The sequence below is a fragment of the Coregonus clupeaformis genome, chromosome 17 (assembly GCF_020615455.1).
Source record: "Coregonus clupeaformis isolate EN_2021a chromosome 17, ASM2061545v1, whole genome shotgun sequence".
Classification (NCBI taxonomy): Eukaryota; Metazoa; Chordata; class Actinopteri; order Salmoniformes; family Salmonidae; genus Coregonus; species Coregonus clupeaformis.
Genome location: NC_059208.1, coordinates 41,862,696 through 41,876,582, shown reverse-complemented (window position 1 = coordinate 41,876,582; position 13,887 = coordinate 41,862,696). Strand labels below are relative to the sequence as shown.

At 43.2% G+C, this 13,887-nt stretch overlaps 1 protein-coding gene across 2 annotated transcripts; it reads right to left on the bottom strand.

Annotated features, from left to right (window-relative positions):
- Nucleotides 1-6,357: 6,357 nt before the first annotated feature.
- On the bottom strand, nt 6,358-10,537 carry LOC121586423 (inhibitor of growth protein 4). Of its 2 annotated transcripts, XM_041903090.2 has the most exons (8): nt 10,475-10,537; nt 9,924-9,995; nt 9,597-9,763; nt 9,105-9,219; nt 8,687-8,798; nt 8,332-8,476; nt 7,802-7,863; nt 6,358-7,642 (listed from the first exon to the last, which is right to left on the bottom strand). In XM_041903090.2, the coding sequence occupies exons 1-8, from the start codon at nt 10,509-10,511 to the stop codon at nt 7,603-7,605; spliced, it is 750 nt and encodes a 249-aa protein (XP_041759024.2). In that variant the 5' UTR covers nt 10,512-10,537; the 3' UTR covers nt 6,358-7,602. The 2 variants fall into 2 exon arrangements, with proteins under 2 accessions (XP_041759024.2, XP_041759025.2); XM_041903091.2 differs by lacking the exons at nt 6,358-7,642; nt 7,802-7,863 and adding an exon at nt 7,944-8,205.
- Nucleotides 10,538-13,887: the final 3,350 nt, after the last annotated feature.

Genomic DNA, 13,887 nt, shown 5'->3' with positions numbered 1-13,887 from the left:
GAATCCCGGTTTCAACTGTACCGGGCAGCATGCTAGCAGATACCCATAGACTTCCAGTCATTGCGCTAGCATTGGCTCACAACACTACCTCTAACTTCCTTCATAGTGGACACAGAGACATAATGGTATCCACGAGTTCATCTGACGCTGGGGAAGTAGATAAAGTGCATCATGGCCAAAATCCTGAAGTATCCCTTCAAGGTTGCTACATTACCCCATTCCTTCAGGAGAGTGTGTCCCTATGCTTCTCTATACCCGGGCGTCATCCCACTTCTGACACCAATGTAGCGAATTCGGGGGGTAGTTTGGCGATCCTCGCTTTATGAGCTACGTCACAATTCTCACCAAGTGGATTAACCCAAATTGGCGCGATGTGTAGGGTTTCACGCTAGCGACCCGGGTTCACTTCCCTGCCCCCCCTGTTTGCTACATGGTGTCAGAAGTGGGATAGCCTTACTAGCTTAAATAACAAACGGACGGAGAGGGAATTACAGTTAATGCCAACAGACGTTTTAATGTTACACTGCGGGGTATTGGGAGCTGCACAAAACAACAAACCTAGCCTGAACTACAGTAGCTAACTCACAGTCCAGAAGGAGGTATTCCCCCAGAGAGATAATAATGAGAGAACAAAATGGGGCTCTCCCCCTAGTTATTGCCGCGTTCAAAACAACTGGGAACTCAGAACTGGGAACTCGAAAATCTGACTTCCAACATCAGTGTGTTCAAAACAACTGGAAACTCAGGAAAAAAACTAGCTCTGACTGAGAAAAAGAGTCTTGAACGGTCATCCAACTAGGAATTCCAACTCGGGAACTCTGGCCTCTTTTTAGAGCTCCGACTTTCCAACCTGAAGATCACTGACATCATGATTTGACCTCGTATTTTTCCCAGTTCCCAGTTGTTTTGAACGTGGCATATATCCCCACAGACCCCCTGATTACTATGACAACCCCATAAACAATGAAAGTGTTTGGTGCTGCCAGTCCAGGGCAGGGTCTGCCCACCCTAAACCTAGCCTATATAGACATTGACAAGATTTCATAAAACATTCATATTACCATATCAAGAAAGTATCCATGGTAGAGTTGTGCCTGCCTTTTTGTGTCGCCTTGGCAAAATGTCACCCTCTGACATAATAAAACTATATCAATAGAGAGATAAACGCCATCCCAGGGTGCAGTGTATATGTATTCAGTAGCTTGGCAGATAATGAGGTTATCTTAATGAGGTTATATTTTTAGGTTGACCTTTACTTCGCCTATGTGACTTAACTACTGCAAGGGTTCAAATGTGGGGTGCTGGAGAGCTACCGTAGGCCTATTGCTTGTCATTTCAACTCATCTCCATTCAGTGAGTGACCATATTTGTAGAGACATTGATTTTCATTGTGCCTGCAGCCAATTACATATTGATACTCATCAATTTGTCAACTGTAACACTCCACATTGTCCCAAGTTCAGTCAAGACATGTTGATGTTGGAAGCTCAAATAACATCCTAAAAATGGAACGTATCAGGAACCAGAAAGGACGGTGCCAATTTTATTTGCCATGTGGATTTATCGAATGTATGTGACTTGAACGATGATACCATGATAGAGTGGTGCTGGAGCAAAGACCAGCGTTTGACCCTGAAGGAATGGAGTTGGAAGGCTTTGGTGTAATGAATACCCTAAGGCACATGTGTCAAACTCATTTCACGGAGGGCCAAGTGTCTGCAGGTTTTCGCTCCTCCCTTGTACTTGATTGATGAAATACGGTCACTAATTAGCAAGGAACTCCCCTCAATCATTTTTTATTCATGTAAACCTCAGTTCTATGCTCTAATAAAATAGATACATTTGCATGAAAATCAGAATTCCTAGGGACAGTCCAGGAATAAGGGTTTTGATTCTCCACTTGAAATACAGAACCCCCTGCAACAGGCCTCAGAATGCTTCTTGGTGTTTTTACACACTGGTGCACCCAAATAATCTCTACCCATGAATACCTTCCACATACAGGTAACTGCCAACATAAAGGAAACACCAATTTAAAGTGTCTTAATTGGCCGTTGGGTCACCACGAGCCAGAACAGCTTCAATGCGCCGTGGCATACAATGAGGGAAAAAAAGTATTTGATCCCCTGCTGATTTTGTACGTTTGCCCACTGACAAAGAAACGATCAGTCTATAATTTTAATGGTAGGTTTATTTGAACAGTGAGAGACAGAATAACAGCAAAATCATCCAGAAAAACGCATGTCAAAAATGTTATGAATTGATTTGCATTTTAATGAGGGAAATAAGTATTTGACCCCCTCTCAATCAGAAAGATTTCTGGCTCCCAGGTGTCTTTTATACAGGTAACGAGCTGAGATTAAGAGCACTCTCTTAAAGGGAGTGCTCCTAATCTCAGTTTGTTACCTGTATAAAAGACACCTGTCCACAGAAGCAATCAATCAATCAGATTCCAAACACTCCACCATGGCCAAGACCAAAGAGCTCTCCAAGGATGTCAGGGACAAGATTGTAGACCTACACAAGGCTGGAATGGGCTACAAGACCATCGCCAAGCAGCTTGGTGAGAAGGTGACAACAGTTGGTGCGATTATTCGCAAATGGAAGAAACACAAAATAATTGTCAATCTCCCTCGGCCTGGGGCTCCATGCAAGATCTCACCTCGTGGAGTTGCAATGATCATGAGAACGGTGAGGAATCAGCCCAGAACTACACGGGAGGATCTTGTCAATGATCTCAAGGCAGCTGGGACCATAGTCACCAAGAAAACAATTGGTAACACACTACGCCGTGAAGGACTGAAATACTGCAGCACCCGCAAGGTCCCCCTGCTCAAGAAAGCACATATACAGGCCCGTCTGAAGTTTGCCAATGAACATCTGAATGATTCAGAGGAGAACTGGGTGAAAGTGTTGTGGTCAGATGAGACTAAAATCGAGCTCTTTCGCATCAACTCAACTCGCCGTGTTTGTAGGAGGAGGAATGCTGCCTATGACCCCATGGAGGTGGAAACATTATGCTTTGGGGGTGTTTTTCTGCTAAGGGGACAGGACAACTTCACACATCAAAGGGACGATGGACGGGGCCATGTACCGTCAAATCTTGGGTGAGAACCTCCTTCCCTCAGCCAGGGCATTGAAAATGGGTCGTGGATGGGTATTCCAGCATGACAATGACCCAAAACACACGGCCAAGGCAACAAATGAGTGGCTCAAGAACAAGCACATTAAGGTCCTGGAGTGGCCTAGCCAGTCCCATAGAAAATCTGTGGAGGGAGCTGAAGGTTCGAGTTGCCAAACGTCAGCCTCGAAACCTTAATGACTTGGAGAAGATCTGCAAAGAGGAGTGGGACAAAATCCCTCCTGAGATATGTGCAAACCTGGTGGCCAACTACAAGAAACGTCTGGCCTCTGTGATTGCCAACAAGGGTTTTGCCACCAAGTACTAAGTCATGTTTTGCAGAGGGGTCAAATACTTATTTCCCTCATTAAAATGCTAATCAATTTAAAACATTTTTGACATGCGTTTTTCTGGATTTTGTTGTTGTTATTCTGTCTCTCACTGTTCAAATAAACCTACCATTAATCATTATAGACTGATCATGTCTTTGTCAGTGGGCAAACGTACAAAATCAGCAGAGGATCAAATACTTTTTTCCCTCACTGTAGATTCTACAAGTGTCTGGAACTATTGGAGGGATGCGACACCATTCTTCCACAAGAAATGCAATCTTTTTTTGTTGTTGTTGATGGTGGTGGAAAACGTTGCCTCAGGCGCCGTTCCAGAATCTCCTATAAGTATTCAATTGGGTTTAGATCTGGTGACTGAGACGGCCATGGCATATGGTTTACATCGTTTTCATGCTCATCAAACTACACTGCTCAAAAAAATAAAGGGAACACTAAAATAACACATCCTAGATCTGAATGAATGAAATAATCTTATTAAATACTTTTTTCTTTACATAGTTGAATGTGCTGACAACAAAATCACACAAAAATGATCAATGGAAATCCAATTTATCAACCCAAGGAGGTCTGGATTTGGAGTCACCCTCAAAATTAAAGTGGAAAACCACACTACAGGCTGATCCAACTTTGATGTAATGTCCTTAAAACAAGTCAAAATGAGGCTCAGTAGTGTGTGTGGCCTCCACGTGCCTGTATGACCTCCCTACAACGCCTGGGCATGCTCCTGATGAGGTGGCGGATGGTCTCCTGAGGGATCTCCTCCCAGACCTGGACTAAAGCATCCGCCAACTCCTGGACAGTCTGTGGTGCAACGTGGCGTTGGTGGATGGAGCAAGACATGATGTCCCAGATGTGCTCAATTGAATTCAGGTCTGGGGAACGGGCGGGCCAGTCCATAGCATCAATGCCTTCCTCTTGCAGGAACTGCTGACACACTCCAGCCACATGAGGTCTAGCATTGTCTTGCATTAGGAGGAATCCAGGGCCAACCGCACCAGCATATGGTCTCACAAGGGGTCTGAGGATCTCATCTCAGTACCTAATGGCAGTCAGGCTACCTCTGGCGAGCACATGGAGGGCTGTGCGGCCTCCCAAAGAAATGCCACCCCACACCATGACTGACCCACCGCCAAACCGGTCATGCTGGAGGATGTTGCAGGCAGCAGAACGTTCTCCACGGCGTCTCCAGACTCTGTCACGTCTGTCACATGTGCTCAGTGTGAACCTGCTTTCATCTGTGAAGAGTACAGGGCGCCAGTGGCGAATTTGCCAATCTTGGTGTTCTCTGGCAAATGCCAAACGTCCTGCACGGTGTTGGGCTGTAAGCACAACCCCCACCTGTGGACGTCGGGCCCTCATACCACCCTCATGGAGTCTGTTTCTGACCGTTTGAGCAGACACATGCACATTTGTGGCCTGCTGGAGGTCATTTTGCAGGGCTCTGGCAGTGCTCCTCCTGCTCCTCCTTGCACAAAGGCGGAGGTAGCAGTCCTGCTGCTGGGTTGTTGCCCTTCTACGGCCTCCTCCACGTCTCCTGATGTACTGGCCTGTCTCCTGGTAGCACCTCCATACTCTGGACACTACGCTGACAGACACAGCAAACCTTCTTGCCACAGCTCGCATTGATGTGCCATCCTGGATGAGCTGCACTACAAGAGCCACTTGTGTGGGTTGTAGACTCCGTCTCATGCTACCACTAGAGTGAAAGCACCGCCAGCATTCAAAAGTGACCAAAACATCAGCCAGGAAGCATAGGAACTGAGAAGTGGTCTGTGGTCACCACCTGCAAAACCAGTCCTTTATTGGGGGTGTCTTGCTAATTGCCTATAATTTCCACCTGTTGTCTATTCCATTTGCACAACAGCATGTGAAATTTATTGTCAATCAGTGTTGCTTCCTAAGTGGACAGTTTGATTTCACAGAAGTGTGATTGACTTGGAGTTACATTGTGTTGTTTAAGTGTTCCCTTTATTTTTTTGAGCAGTGTATTCAGTGACCACTCGTGCCCTGTGGATGGGGGCATTGTCATCCTATGGGGGCATAGCCATGGTAGGTAAAATAATGGGCAACTGGGCCAGCCCAACATTTTTATACATGACCCTAAGCATGATTTTACATTTACATTTTTGTCATTTAGCAGACGCTCTTATCCAGAGCGACTTACAGTTAGTGAGTGCATACATTTTTTATTTTTCCTACTGGCCCCCCGTGGGAATCGAACCCACAACCCTGGCGTTGCAAACGCCATGCTCTACCAACTGAGCTACATCCCTGCTGGCCATTCCCTCCCCTACCCTGGACGACGCTTGGCAAATCGGATGTTAATTGCTTAGGAATTGCTCTGGACAAACACGTGTGGAAGCACCTGCTTTCAATATACTGTACTTTGTATCCCTCATTACTTGTGTTTCCTTTATTTTGGCAGTTACCTGTATATGTACATTTATGTTATATAATCAATCCATCAGTGTCATATGACAAAGGGGAGACAGTAGACACCATCTGGAATTTTGGAAAGCACATGATATCCTATGGTCTAATAGCGCAGTGATGAGAAGACTGGCACCTTGTGGCCAGACTGAACACTGCACTGGAGATGTAATACTTAGCGAATGGGCCAGCAGTGTACAATGTTGGATTTATGAAGTTATTTGATGTCTACCTAAATAACAGTGTAGAAGGAAAGAACATATCAGAGTGATGAACTGTTGACTTCACATTGATATTCTGTCAATACTATCCATGCGAACAAAAATGTCCATCTTTGTCAGACATCTCATACACTAGGCTGAAAATGATTACAAGTAGGAAATAAACAGGAATACACCTACTAAGCTCATGATGTTTAAAAAACTTCTAGAAATGAGAAATGTCATTTTACTCAAATTGTTGTTGTTGTTGCTTTATTCCTTAAGAATGGATAACATCAAAAACAACACCCAATGTTTTGAAGTACAGTATTCAATTACAGTCAGAATACAAAAAGTCATAGCATCAAAATACATTTAAATTAGTTTAACATTTTACCTAAATGAAATAATATTCTTGAGGCACCAGTCAAACCATACTGAGCAACGTAGCCAGTCATTCTGGATACTTGTACATGTAAATGGTTATTACAGTTATTACAGTACTGATCAATATGGAAGGCTTCTTCATAAAGCACAGCCAGTCAAAGAAATGCCTCTTCCTAATAGAAATATACAGGGCATTGTTGAATGATTTGAGATGGGGCCTATCAAAATGTCCATATATCTGAAAATATATATTTTGAAAGTTTTACCATCTAGACTTTGTTACTCACTTCCTTTTCCAGTTCACTAATTCCAACTCTTTTGTGCAAACAACCTGCAATTCAGGTGATTGCTGTTTAAGTGAATGTGTGAGAGAAATTGTCCAGTTTGCTTCCGACAGCATTCTGAACTAGCACATCTAGATCTGTGCTTTCCCCCCGCTAGATCTGCACACTCGTTTCAGTCAAATCGACAATCTAGCTAAATCAACGACTCTGCTTAATCAATCCACTTTCTTTTTTGTCCCCCAAAAGTCTGATATGGAAATAACCTGTGAGAATATAGAGAATAGTTGGAGAATAAAATAGTTGTTACATGTGATCGGTGTGTATCAGGGCTGAATAGTGTTCAGTATAAAAGCATCCAGTACGAGTCGCTGTTACAGTCTGTCATGAAGCAACTGAGTGGCTTCATGACAGGGTATACGTCCCTGTAGTACTCTGCATAAATAAGCATTAAAGCAACCATCAAAAAGTTCAACAATATAATAGTAATGATTGGGGAACATCAATTAGGCTAACGGCTGTAACTACACCTCCGTCAAATGTCCTTCTTTCTGTTTAACAAAGAGAGGTATACAGGATAGCAGACTGGAAGTACCATTAGACACTGAACGAAAGAACACGGACTGAAAAAGGGGACTTGGTCCAATAGGAAATGCTCATTTTGGTTTTGCGTATCAAAACAATTTGCAACAGTGTGACCTATTAAACATGACCCGCAGAGTCTATGTTATTGTTTATGGAGGGTTTCCCATGTTCCAATACAAACACTGAACCCTCCTTTGTAAACTCTACATCCCTCTAGGGTTATGATTGTTGGTTATGATTCTCTGGGTTTATTTTTTCTTCCTCTCCTGAGTACACCTTGGACAGTACCTGGGGGAAGGAAATGATAGAGAGAAAAGAGGGTGAGGGAGAGAGAGAAATAGAGAGAGAGAGGAATGTACATTCAGTGAGTTGATCTCTTCTGTTACAGGAGAAACATCCTTATTTTCTCATCCTAAATTCCAGATTTCCATCTCTTCTTTGACTTACCATTTTCCTCTGGGTTTTGTCGTCAACCCAACGCAGGCAAAGTGGAACCACTCAATGGAGCACTGCAATGAGACCAACACACACAGTACATTCTGATTAGTATTATTCCATTAGTATAGGGATTCTCTTGGTCACTAGTGGGTTTATCTTGGTCAAAATGGACCAAAAGGAACTAGCCTTTATTTAGGTTTTACCAAACATTGTGCCAAACATTCAACGCCATCTCTCATTTATAACTCAGACTTCGTGAAATCACACATTCATGTCAATGTGGTATTTTATGTAGGAACATTCTAGTGTCCAGATTTCAGGTTAGGATTTGGCTCATAGTGAATAGTTGACCCAATCAGGGTTGGGGTTCATTTCAAGTCCATCATCTCAGGAAGTGATGTCATTGCTTCTCTCTATGAGGAAAAAAAAGGGAATTAGAATGTCAGTTTCCTTCCTGAATTGAAAAGGAACTGACCCCAACTCTGGACCTAGTGCTCATGTACCACTAGATTACCAATGGCAGAAAGCTGTAGACTCACGTCTGTGTTGTCACAGCCGATCATCTCTCCGTAGGACACTTGGTGACACAGGCAGTAGGTGGGCTCGTTGGGGTCCACGGGCATGTCCAGCACGTCCGAGGGGTGGACGTTCCCAAAGTTCACTGTAGGGGCTGTGAACTCAGGCCTAAGGACACAACAAGGGAGGACAATGGGAATTAATACTGAGAGGAAGAGATGTACTGTATCAGAGACTGTTGTAAGGTACAGTGAGAGAAGACCAGAACAGCACATTTCGGTTAGGTTCAGGGGGTTATTGGAGTGGAGATGAGAATTTGCAGTCTAGCTTATATCTGGTCCAAAGAATCAGCTTACAGTATGTTTTAATTGTACATACGGTTGTGTTATTTTGACTTTCTTCTGTCCGCTCTTGGGGCTGCAGTCGTCGTCTGACTTCACCTTTAACCTTGTGCGAGCCACCTTCTTCTCTTTTGGCCCCCTGAGCTCACCTGAAAAAAGACGCAAAACTCTTCAGGCTATGGACACATATGGAGCTTGCCTGGGTCGTGTTCATTAAGCACTAAACAGAAGAAAATAGACTGATATAGGGAGGGACTAATTGGACTTGTCCAATAAGAATAAGCTCATTTTTGTAAAACATTTTCCATTGCATGCCATTATGAACACGGCCCAATTCACAGCTATCTATAGGCTTAAATGTTGTTGTTTGTGTGAGACAACACTAAAAAGTCACATGTGGGTTAAAGCTACAGAACCAAATTAAAATGAGCACAAAGTGTCCGAACAGAACTTACTCTTGTTTCCCTTGCTGGAGGTCGAATCATAATCGGTGCTCTCAATCTTTTTCTCCTTCAGGTCTGCCTCGAAGCGGGCCAGGTCTGTGTCCAGCCTGCGGATGTGTTTGTCCACCTGAGGGGTCACAATGAATAACAGAACACTGACTGAGACATCACATAGAAATTACTCGACATCACAGCTTTTCTAGGCTAACTAATCACAGTGGAAGAAAAAAAGTGTGTCCACTGCTGCTCAACATCAAAATGTGTACTATTCAACATTTCCAGCTGCATCAAACATGCTAATTGAGAATATAACATATCTTTAACTATGTAAGGTTTACCTGCAACCTGAGGTACAAACAACAAATGATTCTACAGTGCATGTTCACGGGCAGGCAAGGGTAACCCTCTCTCCAAAGACAACCTTTCCTTTCCTCACTACTACTATGGACCCCAAGCAGCACTCCTATTCTCAATCTACTGTAACCATCCTAAAGTTTTACTCACCATCTCATAGGTCTGCATGGCCAGCTGTACCTTGTCATCTCCAAACTCTTTACACTTGCCATATGACTGCTGGATCTGCCGGAGCAGGGAGAGCTTCTGCTCAGAGGAGAGGGTGTGTGCATTTGACGTGTACTCACGAGCCAAAGAGTCTATCTGCCCTTTCAGATCTGAGAGAAAGAGAGATGAATTGATTTATAGTAAGTTGTGGTTACAACCATCACATGGGCTACATGCACACTGACTTTTGACACTCTGGATAAGTGTTTGCTATTTACCTGTTGTGATAACAACAACAATGATAATATCAGATCTGTGTGAGAGTCTCACCCTCAGTCCGTGTGTCCAGGTCTCTCATAAGAGTGAAATTCCTCTGTAGCTCAAATGGCAGGTTTTCTATACCTAGAAAAACATGGTGTTGTACAGTACACTAAGTTATATATCGGTTTCAATTCAAATACAGCAGTATCATCAGTGGGCTGCAACATAGCTAGCTTATTATGTGTGTTAGGTAACGTTACTAAAATGATCAATGCTGGCCTATAAATATGTATAGTAGTAAACGTAGGTATACCACTGAATAGAACCCTACAATACAACAAAGTAATTTAGAATCTATTAAGAATGGTACATTTGTGCACTGTTTTGCTAGCTAGATTAGCAAGCGAGCTAGCTTTCTCGTGTGCTCTTTGTCCCTCGCTCTGGACTTTTCATGGGAATAACGTTAGCTGAAACAGTAACTGGGCTTCTCGTCTCCTCAAGCTCAGGTGCTGGTACTGGGAGTAGCTATGCGTGCATGTAAAACAAATACACACAACACATATTACACAATCTTTAGTAGGATGATAAATTATTTCATGAATATAAGAAAACTATCTTACTGTCAAGGTAGTGTTCCAAGTACATTCCTGCTGCCATCTTGAAAATAATAAATAAAGGGTCTTCTTCTTCTTCTTAGATGAGGTTTAACGGCGGTTGGCATCCAATTTGTTGCATTACCGCCACCTACTAGACTGGAGTCCCTTATATTTTGCTTGAAAAATAAAATAAAGAAATACCCTACCATCTAACACTACACTCACAAATTCAAAAATATTATTAATAATTAACACCACCCTACTCCACTATTTAAATATATTTATTCCTACCTCATGCCCTCAACCTGAAATGATCGGACATCACCACTTAACACTACCTGTAACTCTTCTGATGTCAAGTCTCGCACACCCAAATACCTCTCTGCAGCTGCCACCACAACCTCAATTTTCTTCGACTTATGTTCCATCTCTGCAGTACAATTAATAACCATTGCTATAAATGCTAAAAATCAAATCTTACTGAAACATATATCACTTGTCGGCCTATCCCTCTGTACTGGTACATATCTACTACTCTCACCACTCCTCCCCCTTGACCCATCTTCCTCTACTTTCTTAATTGCCTCAGCATATGACAACTTCTTCACTACTCTTACCCTGGAAACCTCAACCTGCCTCTCTGATCCCCAGCCCCATGGGCACCCCTACAATACATGCCACTACTTTCCCCAATGCTACACATTCCTTTGTCTCATGCCCTTCAGCACACTTCTCACACCTTGGAACCTCCCTCCTACACACTGCTGCCACATGCCCATAAGTTTGAAACCTGTTACATCGTAATGTATTCGGCACATAAGCTCGTACAGGATAACTTACAGTGGGTAAAAAAAGTATTTAGTCAGCCACCAATTGTGCAAGTTCTCCCACTTAAAAAGATGAGAGAGGCCTGTAATTTTCATCATAGGTACACGTCAACTATGACAGACAAAATGAGATTTTTTTTCTCCAGAAAATCCCATTGTAGGATTTTTAATGAATTTATTTGCAAATTATGGTGGAAAATAAGTATTTGTCAATAACAAAAGTTTCTCAATACTTTGTTATATACCCTTTGTTGGCAATGACACAGGTCAAACGTTTTCTGTAAGTCTTCACAAGGTTTTCACACACTGTTGCTGGTATTTTGGCCCATTCCTCCATGCAGATCTCCTCTAGAGCAGTGATGTTTTGGGGCTGTCGCTGGGCAACACGGACTTTCAACTCCCTCCAAAGATTTTCTATGGGGTTGAGATCTGGAGACTGGCTAGGCCACTCCAGGACCTTGAAATGCTTCTTACGAAGCCACTCCTTCGTTGCCCGGGCGGTGTGTTTGGGATCATTGTCATGCTGAAAGACCCAGCCACGTTTCATCTTCAATGCCCTTGCTGATGGAAGGAGGTTTTCACTCAAAATATCACGATACATGGCCCCATTCATTCTTTCCTTTACACGGATCAGTCGTCCTGGTCCCTTTGCAGAAAAACAGCCCCCAAGCATGATGTTTCCACCCACATGCTTCACAGTAGGTATGGTGTTCTTTGGATGCAACTCAGCATTCTTTGTCCTCCAAACACGACGAGTTGAGTTTTTACCAAAAAGTTATATTTTGGTTTCATCTGACCATATGACATTCTCCCAATCCTCTTCTGGGTAATCCAAATGCACTCTATCAAACTTCAGATGGGCCTGGACATGTACTGGCTTAAGCAGGGGGACACGTCTGGCACTGCAGGATTTGAGTCCCTGGCGGCGTAGTGTGTTACTGATGGTAGGCTTTGTTACTTTGGTCCCAGCTCTCTGCAGGTCATTCACTAGGTCCCCCCGTGTGGTTCTGGGATTTTTGCTCACCGTTCTTGTGATCATTTTGACCCCCACGGGGTAAGATCTTGCGTGGAGCCCCAGATCGAGGGAGATTATCAGTGGTCTTGTATGTCTTCCATTTCCTAATAATTGCTCCCATAGTTGATTTCTTCAAACCAAGCTGCTTACCTATTGCAGATTCAGTCTTCCCAGCCTGGTGCAGGTCTACAATTTTGTTTCTGGTGTCCTTTGACAGCTCTTTGGTCTTGGCCATAGTGGAGTTTGGAGTGTGACTGTTTGAGGTTGTGGACAGGTGTCTTTTATACTGATAACAAGTTCAAACAGGTGCCATTAATACAGGTAACGAGTGGAGGACAGAGGAGCCTCTTAAAGAAGAAGTTACAGGTCTGTGAGAGCCAGAAATCTTGCTTGTTTGTAGGTGACCAAATACTTATTTTCCACCATAATTTGCAAATAAATTCATAAAAAATCCTACAATGTGATTTTCTGGAAAATGTTTCTCAATTTGTCTGTCATAGTTGACGTGTACCTATGATGAAAATTACAGGCCTCTCTCATCTTTTTAAGTGGGAGAACTTGCACAATTGGTGGCTGACTAAATACTTTTCCCCCCCACTGTATATGTCCTAACTTCACTTTGTCAGGCAAAGACTCAACTTTAAAACTCAAAAGAACAGACAATGACTCTTCTGTTTCCCCACTCTCGCCACCCTGTTTGCGTCGCACCAAACGATGAGCATCACAAACACCGGGAATCTTCCCCTTCAGTTAGTCAACTTTTACATTTACTGCTACCCCAGTAATCACTCCTTTCAATGGCGCCCTTTTCTTGATAGCGAAAACAATTCATACTTTTTTCCCCCATTTGTTTAACTCTGAGCGCCTTCTCCCTCTGACCAACAGAAACACAAACAATTATCACTAGACCACTTCTGGTTACCCTCACCGATTCCACTATACCCAACTCTTTTTCCACCCATCCTGAAACCACAAATGGATCAGCCAAAAGGCAAGGGTCCACTTTTTCCAAAAACTTCACTCCTACTGTCCCAGACTCATCTTTATCCTGACCCTCGGTGCTAGCCACACCTACCACCTCCGATACTTCACCCTCATTCACTTCCATTTCTCCTCCTGTCTTCAGCTCACTTTGCTTACATTTCCTACCATTCTTCTTTAACAAACCTTCTCCCTTTTTCCCACCATTTTTTACAGACTCAAGCTCACAGTCTTCCTTGCTCTCTCTTAGACCTCCTCTGCCTCTCTTTTCCCCTCCATTTCTCCTCTGTCATCCAAGTACACGTCTCCTTATGAGAATACTGCAATTCTCCTGACATACATCTGTTTCTTGCTTTCTCATTTTCGAGGCTCTCCGGGTGGAAGCAAAACCTCTCCTCCAGACAGGAAATCATCTACTTCTTCTTCTTCATTGGGGTTTTCCGGTGGACTACATCCAAAAAGTTTTATTGCCTCCACCAACTGTGAGGGATGAAAATAAAGGATCCCAAAAAACGAACAAATAATTATGGAAACAAATACTCATTAACTACCCAAATTCACTCATCAAAACGCTCCCTACTCGATCTGTTAAAAACAGTCTCTATACAGAATCG

Excerpts from the sequence above, each read along its gene's own strand:
- LOC121586423 (XM_041903090.2), bottom strand. The coding sequence starts at position 10,511 with ATGGCAGCAGGAATGTACTTGGAACACTACCTTGACA. Across the intron at positions 9,996-10,474 it reads CTTGGAACACTACCTTGACA|GTATAGAAAACCTGCCATTT; the intron begins GTAAGATAGTTT and ends ATGTTTTTCTAG. Across the intron at positions 7,864-8,331 it reads TCGGCTGTGACAACACAGAC|TGCTCCATTGAGTGGTTCCA; the intron begins GTGAGTCTACAG and ends GTCTCATTGCAG.